General features: G+C 50.9%; 1 protein-coding gene across 1 annotated transcript; it reads right to left on the minus strand.

Moving 5' to 3' along the window:
• Positions 1-7,679: 7,679 nt before the first annotated feature.
• ACER1 (alkaline ceramidase 1) lies at positions 7,680-18,297 on the minus strand. The gene is made up of 7 exons (XM_054181812.1): positions 18,168-18,297; positions 17,915-18,018; positions 11,355-11,469; positions 10,838-10,976; positions 9,548-9,685; positions 8,815-8,952; positions 7,680-7,995 (listed from the first exon to the last, which is right to left on the minus strand). The coding sequence occupies exons 2-7, from the start codon at positions 18,005-18,007 to the stop codon at positions 7,827-7,829; spliced, it is 792 nt and encodes a 263-aa protein (XP_054037787.1). The 5' UTR covers positions 18,008-18,018; positions 18,168-18,297; the 3' UTR covers positions 7,680-7,826.
• Positions 18,298-19,284: the final 987 nt, after the last annotated feature.

Here is a 19,284-nt window from a genome sequence, read left to right on the forward strand (position 1 = left end):
GCTTGGAAATTCTTTAGTTCACTTATTAATGAAGGACTTAGTAGAAAAAAAACCCCACACTGCAATACAGTTTAGCTTAACTAAGTCCTTTTGTGCCTAAGGAAAATCTAAATTATAGCATACTATAGCTACTGAAAAATGCAAAAGGCTTTTAATGTACAATAGCCCTCCAAACCAGAAGGAAGAAGGGAAAATTTTCTTAGTAAGCGGGAACACAATGAGAATTTATTTTATTCTTTCTGTGTATTTAGTGCTGGTGAAAAGAGACAGATGAATAGTCACAAATACATCACGTCCCTTGCAGATGCAGCATGGGCAGCGCAAGCGTCCTCAAACTGCCCCGCCAACGTGCTTCAATTCTGAATGAGAAGGACCAGCTTTCTGGGTGAGAAAGGAGTCTGTCTCTATTCAGTCCTTGACCCCTCTGCTCAAGGCTGTTAATGAAGGGGCCTCATTAACACCAAAGGTGAGGTTGGCATTATAATGTAGCTACTGGTCCACCGCAGCCTGAATCGACACCTATCAATTCGTTTCGCCTGGCTATTGAGCAGCTGTTGGATGACAGCACCTTTCTCTTGTACTCTACAGACAAGAGGTCAGCTTTGGCCAAGTGATGTAACTGGATGTGTTGTGCCAAACCCACCGGCTGGACCTGCCGTGACGAGCATTTCACAGCCTGGATTTGTCCAACACTGAATACCAGCTGCTGGCAGAAGTGCAGGCTGGAGAAGACGGGCCCAGGCACCCTATGTGCCCGTTGGAGCAAACACAATCACGGTACAATAGGTGGCAGTGAGATTCACTGCCGGAATTTGTGTCTGCTTTGCATGGGGCTTCTTTTGGTCGATGCCAAAGTCATTGAAAGGTGCTCATCTGCATGCTCAGAGAGAGGGCTGGTGACTGTCACCCTAGGCAGGATAACCTTCAGGCCACTGAAACATACCAGATGGGGGAAAAAATAGCTTGAAAAATAGGACACGACAGGAGGAGTTCAGTAGGGGAGTCTGACCAGTACCAAAAAGCCTGCTCTGAATTGTTTTCTGTATCAAAAAGAATCCAAAAAGCAAGTAGGAATTACCATCCCGGACAAATACATTTAGATATAACTTCTCCCAAGGCATTCCCAGTGTTTGGAGTTTCCTGGGGCTCTAACGTAGCAGTCCAGTGGCTGCGCGCTCACGCTTGCCATGTTTCTGAGCATCCTGAGCTCTGGCTCACATTGCGTGATGCCTTTTCCTCTTGGGACCAGTGTTTCTGCTATTTACAGCCCCCAGTAAAAAAAATAATGGTGGTTTTCAGAGCAACTGGCCACCTCCAACATCAGCAGATACCCAGCCTCGTGGTTTGATCCTCTCTATACTCAGAGCAGATTGTGAGACATCCCAGAGCCGGCGGAGCAGCGTTTCAGAGCATGTAAGATTCGAATTAGCATGAATTCCTGATTTTATTGTGGATTCTGGGTCAGCTGTTCTCACGACAGATTCCAGCAAAACTGAGCTGTTTTGATGGAATGATACAAAATGAGTTTTCACCTGTCTGTACAGCAACCGGAGGTGGGGTTGCCACGTGTGTAAATGTATGCAAACCACCTCTGATCTATCTAGCTCAGGTACGATAGCAGTTCAGATAATCCCCCGCGCTGCAGTATGGGCTATGCAAACTTGCCTGTGACTCAGGGAATTTGGCTGGCCCTACCGCCCTGAAATTTGTCCCACTGAAACTTAATCCTTGTGGCTGGTATCGCTACCTGTGAGACAATAGAGCACCTGATTGCAGCAAAGCCATATCTCAGCAGTGTGGCACCTCTCAAACGCCTTGGGGCTTGATTTTGTTGCATAAAGGCCCAGTTAAGGCAGTTTCGAGGGAGTCAGGTTGGAATATAAAGCGACGTACACATGCGACAAATACCGTTTCGACCAACACAGGGAGAATTGTGAATTGTCTCTGTAGCTCCACCGTGGAGGCAGAGCTGTAACAAATTCTTTCCCTTTGTTACTCAGGCATCAAAACAAGGCATGTAATACATGCTCATGAGTGAATCCATTACACATACATTTTATATGCCATCAATATTTTAGATAGATGAAGAATACAATCAATTTGGACGCGTTTCATGCAGTTTTGAAATGCATTATGTAAACATTGCAGATGCAGGCCATTTTCTTCCACTGCCTGCACATTTTTATATGCTATGAAATCTATTTTAAATATATGCGTGAAATGTGTCATGAAACATCTGACATATGCGGAAAACATATTACTGTACCGTATGGGCAGTGTATAAGGTCACTCATGAACAGCTTGAAAACAGCAATCATTTGCATACGGATATATAGCTATTTATACGCCGATACCATCGTAGGGGAGTAAGGGGAATGTCCCAAGTCCACGCAGGTCACTGGCAACGTCAGTACTGTTGTACTTATGATGCATAAAGCTATAAGAATAAATACAAATTGCTAGAGTGTTTGGTGCCTGCAAATTTTCATCGGTTCCTCATAAGAGGGCAATTCATGGAGTTTTGTGGGAGGTACGGCGCAGCAAGCAGCAGAGCAAAATCATGTTTTTAGCGGCCCTTTGCTCCATGACATTTTGGTCATCAAAAGTCATCCTTGTCCAAGGCACGTTTTTGCTGTTACAGAGCAGATCCTCTTCTCTCTTTTAAGCATCCACTTCAAACTGGAGTGTCTCCCTGGGCTGGGTAGAGTTAGTACGCATTGGGGATGGTACAAACGGGGTCAGACCCTGTCTTTACATGCATGTCTTTCTGTAAGGATCGTAAATGTTAATGTTACATGAGTAAATCTTTAAGTCTGATAGGATGATTCATGGTGAATAACAAATTCAACTTGTTGCCATTTTTGCTCTGTTTCGCAGATTTGGTTTTGATTGCACTTGGCAGTGTTCTGGTGGATGTTAATACTTGGCAATGTTAGGATAGTAAACAGCAAAATCTCACATATATTAATTTTTGCATTTTCACATTACAGGTCTCCATTGATTAGTTTTTAAATTGGTCCCAGAAAGCACTTAGAGAAATATTGCAGTTTGCACTTTATTGGCATTACATGGCACTATTTCTGGCTCTAGCCCAGCAAAATATATTCTTAAGTGTAAGCAAGTGCCATTGACATCAATGGAATTATTCATATTCTTAAAATTAAACATATGCTTGAGCATTTTAGTGAACTGAGGCAGCTGGTCTCTTATGGAAGGCCTATCTAAATCAATGCAGCATCGATTGCAGATTGTGAATTTTATAACCCGATGCACAACTGAATGTTGCTTTTGGTGAACACTTCAGGATTTGAGATGGATCTTTGCCTTTTGTTAAATACTTGAGACACTGAAACTAAGTGTGCCATTTCAGGAGAACACCATGATTCCGTTTTATGTTTAAACACATTTATAAAAAAACGTGTGTTTCAGTGAGCTCGTGAATCGGGACCCAAGTGACTGAATGTTCATAGGAAGTGAACAAATAAAAAGTGGAGAACAGTCCTAATTGAAACCACGTTCTGAGCCGTAATGTGAAGGCACAGAAACGTTGATCCTTCCATTTTAGGTATTTCGATAGCAGCCATTACTAGAGAACTGAAGTTATTTGAACCACTTTGCCAGACAAATGCGAACTGCTTGTTTTCCTTCTGGAAACAGCAGTGAGAATGTCTTACTGGGTGGAAGGAAATCATGGAAATCATAGAAACAGCTGAAGAGATCACTTGGTCTTTTGATTAAAAAACATTTTTTATCAACTGATTTATTTGGCCGTGTAATGGCCGTGCTTCTCCTCACTGAGAAGCAACTTTTACCCCTATCTCCTCTGCGATGGCTGGTCAAAACTGGCTGATTATGTGTGCAGCCACCGTGTGAGCTCATACAGAAAAACACGGGCAGGGGACCTCAAGACCCTGACTGCTGCAAACACGGTGACAGATTATTCACTGAAATACGACTTCCAGCTAAGCAGGACCTGATACCTTTCGTCTGTCCGGAACAGCCATCAATAGCTGGAAAATCCTGGCATTGGTTTATGTACCGACGGCTAATTTTGTCTGTATGAGAAGTGGATAGCAAGGATGTAGGCAAAACAGTGGGAAAAAAAAAAAAAAAAAGAAACAGCTTTCCTAGCAGTTGTGAGGTGGGTGTAACAGAAGTGCCGGCCCCTGAGTTGGAACTCCTGTATCAAACCTCAAAAGTAGCACTTGGAGTTGAAAGGACAAGACTTTTAGAGGTAATAATTCTTGGAGCTTATCTCTTTCCTTCCTGGGTTTCTTAGCCCTTTGCGTTCGTGGTTTCAAACTTTTGACTGCAGACCAAGAAGATTAAAATTGAAAAAAAATCAAAACTGAATCAATGCTGTTTTAACATGACTCCAGCAGAGGCTTCTTTAAATCAATCATAAAAATTGCCAGGCTGGCAATAAAATCCCAGGACCTAGCGACATCCATTCCGTGTTTCAAAACTATTATCTTCCTTTCTCTTTGAGACAGTTAACAAATAAAGATCTTTTGCGAAAGGCGTAAGAGACACTCCAGTGAAGCAATTTCTTCTCCTGGTGTTGTTAAGAGCAGGGCCCAGGTTATTATTAATTACTTTTGCATTATTTATGTAGATCCATGAATGTGCAATGTCCTTTACAGATAAATCACTCTGCCTTGAGAAGTTTCCAGTCTGTAAGCCAAATCCTGCAGTGTGAATCTGTAACAGCAGGAGGCAATTCGGTGCAGCAGAACAGGTAAGTATTAATCCTTGATGCTGCGGGACTGGTGCGTTATCAACATTATTATTTCATTTGTGTTGCAATTGCACCAAATAGGCTCAACCGATGCTGTTGTTTCACAACCCCTTTAATCTGGCACCAGTTGAAAGCAGCAGCCCCTATCCTCTTCCTCATTCCTGCTCCTTCTCTTGCCTCTTTCCTTGTGGTCGAGGCAGCCACATGGTGAACCAAAATCAGGGAAATGATGCGGGTTAGGGCTCATCTGGCAAAAATAAGGAAAGGTTTAATTTTGACCGGTTTTAACTCATATCCCCGCGTGCGGGGTTTGCAGCGCTTCCTGCCCTGCCTGTGTTACTTTGGTTACACGCGGAGAGGCACTCGGATGGCCAAGGGTCCCGGTGCAGGAGGGACCGTCAAAACTCCCCATGTCCTGGGGGGGTTGAGAAGGGGACACCGTTGCCTTTCCCCCTCTGAGGGCTCCCAGCTTTACCCGTTCAGAGTGCTGGTCATCTCCGCAGGACCCCTTCCAGCTCAGGGAGAAGATTCCCTGACTCGTCCTTTTGACAGCCCTGCTCGTTTTTACGGGGTGTTTGCCAGCACTGCCCCACAAGCAGGAACCGTGGCTCCCTGGCAGGAAGGACAGAGCAACCCCAGCAGCTCAGGAACCTTTTGGAGGTGTGACCCCAGCCCCAGGTAACCCTGTGCTGCCCCAGGGACCACAGACACAGTCACACACCGGTGTCGGGGCTGCTTCGCTTTCTCGGGCTACAGCCCAGCTTGGAGCAGGAGGCCCTGCCTCGAGCGCTGCAACCCTTTTAAAGCTGCTGCTTTGTGGGTTTCTTTTCTTTTCTCTCTTTCTTCCCCCCCCCCCCCGCCCCAGGTTCCCAGGGCTGGGGATTCAGCTTCTGGCTTCATCCAGAAATCCCTGAGGGTTTCAGATCCCCACGAGGCCTCTCAATGTCTTGATCTGCTTGAATAGGCATTTTTAACGCGTCCCCGGCTGTCATCGGGGCCTGTTACAGTCACTCAACTGCAGCAACATTGTTCTCAAGGCAGCGGCGCCCAGGACACCTCCCTTATTACCATACCACACGGGGGATTTTGCCACTGGATTTCTCCCCTAAGCATCACACCGGCTCGGTGGCCGGAGGTGGCCAATTAGCCCTCCTCGCCCTCGTCCAGCCTCCATCCCTTCGCAGCTCTCCCCGCATCTCCAGCCCGCGGGGCTGCTGGCGCCTGTCCATCTCCGGCGGTCCCGTCGGAGGTGAAGGTGACCCCCTTTTCCTGTGCCAGGCTCCCTGGCAACGCGGCCTATTCTTTTCCAGCGGCCTCCTCCACCCCCTGACGGGGAGAGGGGCTGTGAAAGCCCCGCTGCACTTTTGAACTTGCTGCCGGCGCGCTCAGTGGCTGTGCGGGGCTGCGCCGGCGGCGGGGCTGAGCCCAGCAGGGACCCAGTGCAATTGCCCAGAAGTTATTAATAGGCTGTAGAAGAATGTGATGGGCCGGGGAAGGGGTGAGGCCGGGGGGGGGGTGGGGGGGGAGGTGGGGGGAGAGCAAGAGGGAGCAAAATGGGGAGGGTCAGTGAAAGGGAGATGGGGTGATGGAGGGAGAGGCAGGAGTGATGGCATGTGGGAGAGACAGAGAGGCAAAAAAAGGAGGAGATGGGCATTGACATGGGGACTCAAAGGCGTACAAAGGCTGGGGCTGCGAGCCCCCCTTGTCCTGCACCTTGTGCAGGTGTCTCGTCAGTGGCTGTGCTGGCAGAGAGGTGTTTGACCCCAGTGCTGGGGGATGGAGAGGGGAGGGGGATCCAGCCTGGGGGTTCAGTCCCAGCAAAGGCATCCCTTTCCCAAGATGAAATATTGCTCGGGGTTCATGAGCCAAATTTGCCATCTAGTGGCTTTGGGGACCATTGCAGAGGGACCCACGAGGCAGCAGCAGCCAGGGGAGGGCCATGGCACGGGGGCTGCGTGGCAGCTGCCACGGAGGCTAAGCCCAGAGTGCTTTTGCTTTACTCACGGGGACCCAAAAAGCTGGTGGTCCCTGGAATGACATTACTTTGGTCTGTCTGCATTGCAGGGAGCCAGCAACCCACTCTGCCAGCCTCTTGGTGTTCTCCAGAGGCAATCCCCGCTGGCTGTGCGAGGACCCGGACCCACGACATGGTTCAACTCCTCACTGTGATGCAGCAAGGCTTGGAGAACAGGAGCGCGTCCTGTGGCCACGAGAGCAACTTCTTCACTGTTACGCTGTAGGGAGAGCCTGGAAAGCATCGCTCTGTACCCATGGCACAGCAGTGGTCTTTCTCTGAGGCTTTACATCTTCTCTTTGTTCTTGCAAAGGTACCGACATGTTTGTCTCATGTATTGGCTCCTCACCTCGCTCTGCCACTAGCTAGCCCTTCCGGCAAGCACAGCAGTCTCACACATGGCCATGGGAGACTGTCAGAGCAGGGGGGAACAAAGGCCGCTGGGCGCTGAAGAACAGGTAGAGCCTGGGGCAGAGCACCCCAGGACCTCTTTTGGGCTGTCACCCGGGAGGATTTCTCTTTATAAACAGCTCTTTCTAGGTCAGAGAGAGCTTTGGCCACCCTGCCTGCGGGAGTGACTGACAGATAACAGGGGAAAGAAAGGGGCTCAGTGCAAGTCAGTGTCCATAGCTTTAATGCACAGCTCTCCTGAGCAAGACCACATACATCAATAAATAAAATTAATAATAATAATTAGAGCAGCCCCAACAAACCCAGCTGTCACCAGTTTTGCTTCTGTGTTCTCCGCTGCGCCCTTGTCAGCAAGGGGTGCCGCCGCTTGACTAATACAGAAGACATAGAAGAAGCACCGTCTCCCCCCCCTTCTCAGTGGGGATCTGCTGGAGGAGATCTTCGGTTCCCTGGATGCCAGTCCGGGCAGAGTCTTCCAAGGCACCTGTGGGCTCCCACCCTGCTTCATGCCCGGCATCACGAGGCTCAGCTGCTCCCTGCCCCATCCACTAGCCACATTGCCCTTGTCCGAGGAACAGGCGCACAGCTGAGGTGTTCCCCGCACAGATGCACACGTGTGCATCACACACCCCAGGCCCGAGGGATGCCTGAGGGCAACCAGCTCTAGCACTGCTTGTGGGGTTTCTCCAGGGCAATGTAAGGCACCACGACAGGCCAAGACTCGCTGGGCCAATATCCTAGCTTTGGCTTGAACGATGGCATCTCGTAGTTGACGTCGAAGTAGATGACCAGCGGGCAGCAGTATAGGAGGGACATGGCTATCAGCACATGCCTGGCAAGGAAACCAAAAAAATCTGTGTTGGACAGGGGCAACTCCATCTGCTCCTCCTGCACCTTGTAGCGGTGTGCAGCTGGCATTGCCACCCTGCGGCTAGAGACAAGGGATATGGCAACGGCAGGCAAAGGTCCCAACACTGTGATGCACAAGGGCTGCAGGGAGTGCGGGTCCTGCAGGGTTTGTGCCTATGGGGAGACCCTAGAAAAGCTTTGTGAGCCGGGGTTGGGGTAATTACTTGCGCAGAGGGGATGGGGTGATATAAGGGACTTAAGCCCCAAACCGAAGCACCCACTCCACCTTGCCTGGCTTAGCCCAACAGCGCTGGGTATCCGTCCCAGTCATCCCAGTGATTTGTGAGGATGAATGTGAGAAATTACACAGTGTGCAGCACTTACAGACACACTTGGCCGGGCACTGAAATGCCTTGCTCAAGCAAATCACCATCTTTCAGTTTGTCTATTATAACTCAAAGAACATTGCACTTCACGCAGCTTCCCGGGAGCAGAAGCAGCCCTTTGAAAGCAAGCTGCTTACCTGGAGGGACTTTTAGAACAATTTCACTTGCAAAACACCATTTGGCTTGTGCGGAGGAGGTAAGGGATATTAAGCAGTGATTAGGGCCGAGTCTCTGGGTTGGGGCCAGGGTGAGGAGCAGCATCAATAGCGACAGAGGAAAGGGGGAGAGGGTTGGGCAGAGATGCGGCTGCTCCCTGGTGCAGTATCACATCCCTGCTGCCACCTTCCCTTAGCTGTAGCCCTTCAGCTGCTGAAATGTTTGGGCTGAGGTTCCTGCCTCTACGCTGGAGCCCTTACCAGAAACTGTGGAAGTAGGGGAAGTTGATCGCCTGCCAGAGCCCGCAGAGCCACCTGTCACTTATCCAGCTGCTGATGGCCAGTACCCACCACACAACCATGACTGCGGCCATCCGGTGAACCCTTTTGTCATTGCACCTGGAAGACACAGTGAGAGAGGGTGAGCGGAGTATCGTGTTGGAAGGAAAGAGAGTTTTAAAGATGGCTGGTTCCTGTCTGCAAATGGTAATACAACACAGCAAAACCCAGCAAGTTTCTTCTGGAGGGTATTCATCAGACCACAAGAACTGGAGAGGTGTGGCACTGTAGAGGAGGTTTCTGACTTTCTGTGGGTGAGGATGATGCTAGGAGATGCCAGGGCGCTCCTGTCTTTCTCCCCAGAGCCTGGGGAGTTCTTCCAACCCCACACTCGTTCCTAAATCCCCCACAAAGGGGAAAGAGCTGCAGAGTCGGCAGCTGAGGAGGAGAAGATGCACTTGTCCCCTGGATTATCCCCATTCTGCATGGCACCTGGCCCAGATGGCTTTCTTGTACCCCACTGCCCACAGTCCTGCCTATGCCTCTTCCTGGGTCCCTCCCAGGCTGCCCCAACTCTTTGCAGAACTGATAGTCCAACATGTGGCTGATGAAATCTTGGCCTCCATTCACTGTTGAGCAGAGAGTCACTGCCACATGTGAGCCTGCCAGGAGTGCGTAATGGACCTGCAGATAACCCTCTCAGCTCCCTCCTTACTTTTTCAGTTCAAGCCATGTCAGGTACAGCAGGTGGAAGGCGATGCAGTTGAGCACGTAGGCATTGAATGCTGGTTTGATGAAGGACATCAAGGTACTGATCACGGTGGTGATACCACTCAACCAGAAGAAATGCTTCCTAGAGAGAATTGGGAGTGAGTGTCAGCGCCCCCAAGGTTCACAGTATGGAAGGATAAGGATGGGAGAGGTCCTGCTCGTTGCCTGAGAGAGGAAACACCTTCTCCAGCACCTCTGATCTGTTTGCACATGGCTGATCTCAGCCTCTGCAGTAGTCCTGGCAGGAAGGCTGAGGTATCTGTTTATATCTGTGCTTTGCCAAAAGCCCTCCAGTTTGTCCATGACAGAGTGGGGAACACAGCCCGGAAGGTAACTCGTGCACTGTCGTGGTGATGCCAGAGCATGGAGAGTCAAAGGCATTTGCACAGGGAAGGGCTGCAAAGCAGGAGTCCCAGCAGCGGTGGGCAGGGGCCGGAGCCGTGCAAACAGGCAGACTTGGGCTGACTGAACAACAATAGGGCTCAGAAGGGCCTTTCACATGCAAATCCTTCCCCAAGTCCCTTCCCCTCTCCCCGACCATGTCTCCACAGTGAACTCCTGGTGACCTCCTCGCTGGCATGGGAAGAGCAGACCCGGAGCAGGCCTTTGCAAGGCTCCTAACTGGGCTGGCTTAGAGGGCTCCAGCAAGCCTGCCAGGCTGGGACCATCCTTTGAGCAAAGCCCTGCTGGGTTCCTGTTTATCCTAATCCATGCTCACCCCGTCTCCCCATCCTTTCTGCTGAGCTCCTCTAGCCCAGCCAGCCCTGCTGCAAACTGCCTTTGAAATGTGGGGTGTTAACTTGGATCAGCTTGTCCCATGGGAAACCCCACCAGCCTTCAGGGAAAGCTCTCTGTGGATGGCAAGGGGTGCTATGACAGTTTGACAGCATGGGTAATTATATGTCAGTGCTCAGGAACATTTAATTTCCTAATTAATTTTGAAATTCTCCATGCTAAGTTTCCTCTGCAGCTTCACAAAGACAAGCAGCTCCAGTTGGCAGGAGCCCAGCACAGTCCTTCCCCATGGGAGGGTGTTTGACTCTTCCTCTGTCAGCACATCCACCACTGAGTGATGGAGGGTCTGGTCCCAAAGCAAACTGCAGTAACCTCAATGTTGACCCCTTGCAGGGGAGCTGGCTGTGGGCTGGGGGGGGATCTGTGGGTCACACACATCAATGTCAATGTCCCAGCCCTCCCCTCAGAGCCTGCAACCCTGTGTCCCTCTGAGTCATACCTGCTCTTGATGAACCTGGGGAAGTAAACCCTTGGGTACCAAAAGGAATATGCCACAGCCAGTGTCCAGAGGATGGAGAGCTCGTCCAAGAGTTGTCCCACGTAGCTCAGGGTCATGTGAAAGTACACGGAGAAGATACCTGCAAGGAGCAAGGACAGCTTGTGTCAGCAAAGCTCCGTCCTTACGCAAGCCTGTCTGGCCTGGGAATTTCTTGGTGGCCATTCCTAAAGACACATAGTTCCTGAAGGGCAGGGCATGGATCTTGGCGTTAATGGACACTTGAGTGAGTCAGTCCACACAGCACCACGGGGACTCACTGGGCTGGAAGCTGTGCATCTGCAGACAGCAGGAACCATGAGCTGCAGGGCTTCAAACAGACGTCGCTGCTCGGTTTCCCACCCCAGCTTGCCCCCGTGCTTTGGCCACTAAGAACCAGCCTCCAAAGCCAAAGGTACCGTGAATGAACAGTCGGGTACTCTGGCAACCTCTCCGGTCTTCTCACAACCTTGGCACCCACCTACGCAGAAGAGCAGGCCAGAGACGAAATACAAGGGCAAGGCGCGCTGCTGACGGTACTGACGGTTCAGGTAGAGCAGGGCAGGAGAAAGGACAAAGAAGCTTACATTGCTGATCTGAAAAACAAGAGGCATATGCAGCTTATTGCATGATCTTGGGCAAGTCCCATCCCACCATGTGCCTCAGTACCTCCATGTGCAAAGAGGATACTGATCTCTAGTGGAAAGCATCGTGCGAAGGCAGGTATTACTCTTGGCACAGGGAGAGGGCAGAGGCGTTTCTTGAGAAGTGAGACTGGAACTGGAAGGACAGCTATTGCTGTGACAGCGATGGCTGCAGATATCTGGGCTCTCCCTGCAGGCACTTCTGGGGCCAGCAAGCCCAGGATAAGCTGGTGTACCCCTTGCGGATGATGGTTTTTCTTCATCTGCCCAGTGTCTTCAAGCAAGCTGCCAAAGCTCTTCGGTTTGCAGCCACCTCCCTTTCCTGTCAACCCAGACCTGCCAAGAGCTCCCTGGCTGGCTTCTGCCCCCTTTGGCCAGCAGACAGCCCCCTGCGAGGGGCTGGGGGGCTGTGAGGAGCTAGGGAACTGCAGCAAGCCACCGTCAGGAAAACCATCATTAACTGGCAGTGGGTGTAGTGGAGAGCAGCAGGACAAGCAGGACGTTTGTAGGTGGGAACAGGACCGAGGTGACATCCTGTAGTGTCATGTGCGAAGCCATCTGGCCTGGGGAGGGGAGGTATTCTGGACACTAGTAATTACGTGAAGTCATAAACCTCCTTTAAACATACCTAGCAAATGAATCCAGCAAAATTATTCTGCCCTGATTTCCAACTCTGCAAAATGGCTTCATTGACAGAACTTGATTAGCCTGGGGAGGAGGGGATGGTACTGGGCGGGATGAAGGTGCCAGTGCTTCGGGAACGGCACATGCTGATGGGCAAAATGTGGGAGCTGGGGAGGAGCCGTGAATACCCAAAGCCTGGACCTGTCTGCTGGATCAGGCCCACTCCACCCTGCAGCTACAGGGGAATGAAGTTTGAAATAATCCTTATCCTTGACAGGTTCTTATCTTACAGGCTTTTTCACCTGATTTGGCAAACTCAGTAAGGGGATATCGCAGGGAAGCACAGCCTCCCCAGGGAAAATCTTTCTTACTCAGGAAAGGTTGGGACTGCGGTGCTGTGTTTTACCTGCCAGACAGCTCTTTGGGGCTTTGGAAGAGTGAGGCAGAGCCATCTGCTAAAATGCCATTTGGCAAGCCACCAGGGTGACTTTTATCTCGCCCTGACAATCCTTTTCCTTTCATCTTCCAGCTAGATGCTGTCCCGGACCCCTAGCCTGGAATCTGACCTCCGCAGCTGGAGTCTCACCCTCGGCAGCCCTTACATGTACCAGGTAAAGGGCAAAATCGACACTTGGCTTGTGATGTCCAATGGGATCCGAGTTTATGGTAACAGGGCTGCAAATCACAGGGATGTTGTCATGTCATATATATGAAACACGCCCTCTCATATTCCAGAGGGAAACACGATTCACGCTTAATGTAAGGTCTCTATTCCCTTTAACACCTGGAGATTAATCTTGAATTTCACTAAGGCTTTCATGAAACAAGTTGATGCTCCCACTGACAGCAATTCTCAGGCCAAGCGTGTTGTTTTTCTGTAGGTGCTTAGAGCCAAATCCAGGCCTGTTCCCGTTCCAGCCGTGAAAAGAGAAGTGCTGGTCCCACTTGCACACTTGAGGTCAAACTGTTTGGAAACGATTGAGAAACCAAACTGTGTGTTAAAGTAACAACTGTGTTGCAAATATTTCTCTTCCTGTGAAATGGTTAAGGAGGCTTTTGGAAGACAAGCAGGGATAGCAAGAAAAGAGAAAATGCTGGCAGAAAAGGCAGCAGTATGCAAGTGCCAGCATGCATGTCAAAGTGAGGAAACGCGGGACTCTGAGATTGCGTATGGAGAGGTCTGAGTCCCTGCTGCAGTGGGCATTGCAACAGTGCCATTAATTACATGATAGCAGTGTTATCACTTCATTAATTCGGCATGAGGTGTGCAATATCAGATATCAGAGGGGAGGGATAATCAGGGGAACTGTGCCAAAAGGGTCAAAAAGATAGAGTGGTTCCCTGCAGAGCGGCCAAACTCGGAGCTTAGGGGAGAGCTGCTACAAAACCCCATCTGTGGGGGACGAAGGGTCTTCATCACTCATCGGATCCAAGCCCTGATTTGTAAGTGCTGTCTTATATCCTCCCTCTAGGATGTGGCAAGCTCCTTCTCAAATGTCGTTAGGAGGGTTTTCCTCCCAGCACTTCCATTAGGAAGTTTTTCCAGAGTCTCTGCTCATGCTGAGTCCCCCCCGGCGTGACTTCGGCTTACGCCAAGCTGGGTCGTACTGGCCAGGAGGCACCAGCTCCCTCTGCCCGGGATGCCAGGGAAACAAGAGAGTGGTGATGGAGCCTGTGCGATTTGACCTGTTAGAGTGACTCAGCCCCGTGGTTTTCCACTGTGTGAGCTCACAGCGATGTCCCCCTTCCTAACAAGCGTGAGTTACTGCTCTGGGTGCCTAAGCCAAGCCCGCCTATACTGGCATTTCACTAGGAGAAAAAGCGAGACTGGGATCAGCGACGTGGCTCTAATCCTGGTGCATTACCACGATCATGGGAAAGGCCCCAGGGCTTGTGCAACTCGGCACTTTGCAGCCTAAGATGGAGGGAGAGCCCTACGGAGAACCCGTTTGCATCTCCATCCACGACAGGGTGAGAACAAGCCTGTGATACGGCTTGGGGCAGGACATGCTGGTTTGCAGAGCTCTGCCTGGCTCTGCGAGCATGGCAACAGCGCAACAGCAGCCAAGACGTGTGCTGGTCCTTACTCAAGACGGGCATTTTCTGCAGTGAAAGGAGATTTCTGCAAGACTCGTTGGAGTGAATTCATTCATTTAAAGGCCGGCGAACCAGCTTTAGCTGACAGAAGAGCCCACAGGGCCAAAGACAGAAGTGAATACCTCAGAGGCTCTCCAGACCTGTATAGCAAGTTCCTAATAGCCAGACCCGTGTAGCAGAAGATGAAGCTCCGTGTGCTGACATCGCAGTGTCACGCCAGTGCTTTGGGGCAGGAAACAGCTGTTTGTCTAGTGTTTGCAGAGTGCTGGGCAAGGACCCGCCGTTCTTCTGCACGGGACTTTCTGGGCAGGCAAGAAAGTGATGTGTCTGTGGCGCCGTGGGGTTACTGAGCCCATGCGGAGGCCCAGGGCACACGCCATGGCTCTGACAGACTCTGAAAGTGAGTGCTTCTCTGGGCGTATCTAGGTAATTTGCACCTGCAGTTGAGCTTATCTCCACCAATCTTGAGGAAGCATCTGGGATCTCTGGATATACAGCCGTGTCAGAGCTCCTGCCGCTTTGCCAGAGAGGCCGCTGAGGATCTGGGTGTCGTTACCAGCATCCTGGATCAGTCACTTCAGGAAAGAAATGAGGGTAGAAAGACAAGTCCCCCTGACTGATGACCCTCATGTAGCACAATACTCTTCTACGAACAGCCAGAAGACAATAAATTTCTGGGTCACTGCGTCACTATAAATAGTTAGCGCTTTGTTGCTGAACTGCATCCAATCATGAGCCACCATGTATTATTAGGTACTTAAAGGTGCTGTTTACATTCTTTACTCATACCCTTAGTCCTTATTTCTAATAAAAAGCATCCAACCCAAGCAGACCTGAGAGAGAGTGTGGCTGGCACAGAGCAATTCTCAGCAGCACGTTGCTGCTGCTGGCACAAAACTACCCGGCGTGAGCCCCGGGCAGCGTTGGGAAGAAGACGTTGAAGATGATGCTCCATTAGGAAACCCTACTGCTTTAGTGGTGCGGGAGTCTTGGGTAGGAGCTGGCTGGATTCCCAGCTAGTCTAAAACACTGGCAAACTGACGCTGGAGTCAATATTGATATAATTATCTCAGGGCAGGCTAGTGAGATAAGGCCCATAAAGCTTGCTGCAGGGAGGATGTAATCTGAATATGGGGAACCAATGAATGGAGGAGAGAAGAGGAGGAGATCCAGGCTGTTAGGATCCCACCTGAGATAGTGCCCTGAGCCCCAGCTGGATCCGCAACATGCTGCCAAGCCAGCAGGGATACCTCAAGTCCACCCCGATTTCTCCAGTCCTCCCTTTAGGGCACCTCACAAGGAGCCTGATCCTGCCAGAGAGCCCAGAGCATGAAGAGGGCTCCCCTGGTGCTGCGGCAAGGGGTGAGAGCCGGGCAGTGCCGGCCAGCGTGTGCAGACCGACGGAGAGGTGATGCCCGTGTAAGTGATGCTCCTGCCCGCCCTTGGTTACAAGGTCTGGCCCTGAGCATGGCGCAGCCTTTGGGGCTGTTCTCAGACGCTCAGACCGCAGCAGTTTTTAGGAGGGTTTGCTTTTTTGTCTCCCCTGGTTTGGACAGGAGATCCCATGCCAGCCCTGATGCAGGCAGCTGTTGAGGCAGGTTTAGATCTCTGCTGCTTTCTCCAAATGGGAATCGCATCTTAGGACAGAAACTGCAGAAGTGGTACCCTCCGCCTGCGCAGGCACCCTGCTGAGCTCCCCGCACTGGTAAAAGAAAGCCTGGCAAGGAGGAGAACAGTGCAGGGACCAAAAAAAGCTCTTTTTCTGCTGGGAAAGATGTGTCCTGTGTTCACATGTAGGGAGGAACAAGAGCTAGTTTAATCACTGGAAAAAATCCTGCAGGGTTTGCTCTGCCCACATCTCTCTGTGTTCCTCAGTATCACACTAGTTTGCATCTGTGCGGAAACATGCATTGGAGAAGCCTTCCTCTCCTGGAGGAAAGCTGCGTCCGAGTCCTGCCCAGTGAAAACTCATCCCGACAAGCCCGGTGCCGCAAAGGTGGTGTAATATGGGAACACGGGAGGTGGCTGTGGGCAGTAGGGACCTCAGTCCAGAACCAGGCACCCGGGTAAGATTTTCAGGATTAGCTACGCAGTTTAGAAACCTGTGCCACAAAGCAACCTATGCAGCTAAGAGTTAACATTTTATGGGAATGAGAGGGCTTTGGGTCCTAAGAAAGATTTTGGGTCCTAAGAAAGATAGTTACGCATCTGGGCAGGCCAACTGGTGTCTAGCAGCGTGCCGCAGAGAAGTTAGACACGTAACTCAGTCCTTTTGGAGAACTCCTGGGGTACCCCTTCGTGTGTTAGGGATCCTGAGCCACTTTGACAGTCTGGGTGTAAATCAGGATCCTTGTGAAAATGGGATTCCAGCTCCAAAGACACATTTGAAAAATGCTGCCTATGTACTGTACTAGGAGGTGAGGCAAATTTATCTCCCAGAATGAGTTCTGATTAAAAACATAACTTTCAGACTTCCTGCTCTTTGTGGAAATCAGCCCCTCTCTAGTGTTGCCAACGACACTCCAAAGCACAGGGGCCTTTGGCATCGCCGGCTGCGTTTGAAATGCTGATGCGAGTAGAAGTGATTTCTGTGCCTCCTTGCGAGTTATCCCTTGCTCTGCAGCTCTGAGCCCATCCGACAGGGATGCAGTGCCAGCGAACAGGCAACGGCACCAACACATCCAGTTGGATGCCAGAGAGAAGCAGGATTTGGTCTGGACTGGCAGACCTTTATTCGTTTAACTGTCTCAAAGAGAAGTGACTATATACAGCCTGAGCATCCCTCCTCTGAGACCCTGCCTGGACAATTAGAGCTGGGGAGCTGCGGGACACGGGTGAGGGAATTATGGTTGTTATAGGCAATTTACCAGAAGCAGGAAATGTTTTAAAAGAAAAAAAAAAAAGAGAAAGAGACATTTCCATGAGAACAAGAACTTCTAGTGTTAGACAGTAATTGCTAAAAGTTGTAAACAAGGCCTTTGGAAGGTTGTAAATCCACATGCCTCACACCCCTGCTAGCCTGTAATTGCACTGAGGGAGAAGGACCTGCTTGCAGAGACCGGTTATCTGCCGAGTCCTCGGCAGACACATAAGGATGCTTCTAGCCACGCTTAAGCCAGGAGGCTGCATTCAAGGGACTGGCACTGGATGGAGCCTAGATTATGAAGGATCAGAGGAGGTGAAACTGGCTCATGCAGCAGCTTTCCTCTGTCTTGGGTTCCGGATTCCCAACCTGCCCGACACGGTTCACGCAAGTGCTGTCTCTCATTTTGCCACTCCTGTACATTTAGCTGGAATACACGAGCCCTGTGTGGGACTTACCCCGGTTGGCAGGAGAGCTGCAGGACTGGTATAACAGGATCTCACAAATCTGGGCTAAGGAGCACCGCCAGAGGTTTCTCAATGGGAAATCAGCCCCACACGTGCCAGAAGTACCCCTGACCCCAGCTCATTTTGCGAGCAACTGGCAGTTGGAAGCAATAAAAGTCCCATGATTTACCTGAAGCTCAGAAAATGTTCCCCATACCAGCACCCTCCAACACCAGGAAGTTCAAAGGAGTGAGCAGGAGGAAAGAAAACAAGGTTGTCCCATCTCGTCTCCCAAAAGCAGCTCCTGGGTGCCCGGAGCCGGCTGCCTTCGCGCCCCAGCCTGCCCTTCGGATGCGCCCGCACTCACGGTGTTGTAGTACTCCGCAATGACCGTCGAGCGCTCAAAGTTGCTTTCACACCAGTCGACTTCGGCGCTCTGGTAGGAAAATATGCTCGGCATCGTTGGGCCACCTTAGCAAAAGGGAGAGGGAGGGGGTTAGTTTTGTACCGGGGGAGGAGTGTGCCGCACACCCAAAGGGGAGAAGCGCTCTCTGCCTGCCTGCCTCTCGCACACACGCGCGCTCGCCTTGCTCCAGCCTGCTCGAGCACAGCATCCTTACCCTGCTACGAAACACTCATCCTCTTCTCGGCACGCATCATATCGCGGAATATTTCCTCCCCTCTCCCCACCACGCAGGAGTGACAAATCACCCTAGGAAATGTTCTTGAATGCTGAGCCTGGGAACTGTCGCCACAGCCCCATCCACGGCATTAACATCTTTTATCAGGGGTCATCGCCGCCACATGATGCTTCCCCATTTCAGCCCCGTCCTTGTCACTCTGTCTTCTCCCTTCACTTTCTTTATGACTCAGATCTTTGTGCCAAGAGGACTTCCCTGTACTTTGTGGCCTGTGAACTACCTTTTGGGAGTGGACAACTCTTCAGGGTTTATTGCTCATTGGCTCTGTGCTCCTTAGACGTTTCTCAGCATCTTCCTGAGGGCTGGAGCTCGCCTTATGCAAGCTCAGCCCTGGAGCACCAGCCCAGACCCTGGGTATTACCGGAGTCCTGGGGGTGCAGAGCAAAGGCATTGATTTCACTTTGAACGCGCTCCCATGCAAGCCCGGTCCTGGTTTCCCAGTGATGGGTATCTGAGCTTCACACCTCGAGTGGGTTCTCCGCTGCCAGGTCTCCCAGCCTGGCCGCTGGCGGTGGCAAAAGCTGCAGTTACAAGTGGGATTCTAAAGAAAATCTAAACTTTTGCCTGTTTTTCCTCCCCATGCTAAAGACTTTCCCATCCTCCGTGTGAGCACCATTTCTCAGCCCTCTTTTTATGCATTTGAAAAAGTAAAAATTCTGATCAGATTTCCTATTTGGCATGTTTTCTTTCAAATCCTTGAGACTTTGGAGCTGTAGATGGGCGCCGACCTTAGAGGTGTTTGGAAGCACCATCCAAACCCCAGCAGCTGGGTGTTTGGTACACAAGAGCCACAGAAATTCCCTGGAGCTAAGCAGTTAAGTCCCTGGATGCAGTGTTGAACTAACCCATCTGGCTGTGCCTCTCTAGCTCTGCAGGTACCGGGGTGACACCAAGCCCTTCATCAGCATCTCTGAGCTCCCCAGGCACCGGTAGTAAGGGGTGGAAAACACAGCTTTCTTTTCAGCTATGAGTCTAACGCAGGGAAGGGAAGTTTATCTTAAAACCACTCATCAGTTGATCGTGTTCTTGCGGAGAA

The sequence above is a fragment of the Rissa tridactyla genome, chromosome 22 (assembly GCF_028500815.1).
Source record: "Rissa tridactyla isolate bRisTri1 chromosome 22, bRisTri1.patW.cur.20221130, whole genome shotgun sequence".
NCBI lineage: Eukaryota > Metazoa > Chordata > Aves > Charadriiformes > Laridae > Rissa > Rissa tridactyla.

Excerpts from the sequence above, each read along its gene's own strand:
- ACER1 (XM_054181812.1), bottom strand. The coding sequence starts at position 18,007 with ATGCCGAGCATATTTTCCTACCAGAGCGCCGAAGTCGACTGGTGTGAA. Across the intron at positions 11,470-17,914 it reads TTGCGGAGTACTACAACACC|ATCAGCAATGTAAGCTTCTT; the intron begins GTGAGTGCGGGC and ends CTTGTTTTTCAG. Across the intron at positions 7,996-8,814 it reads CCCTACTTCCACAGTTTCTG|GCATGTGCTGATAGCCATGT; the intron begins GTAAGGGCTCCA and ends TTTCCTTGCCAG.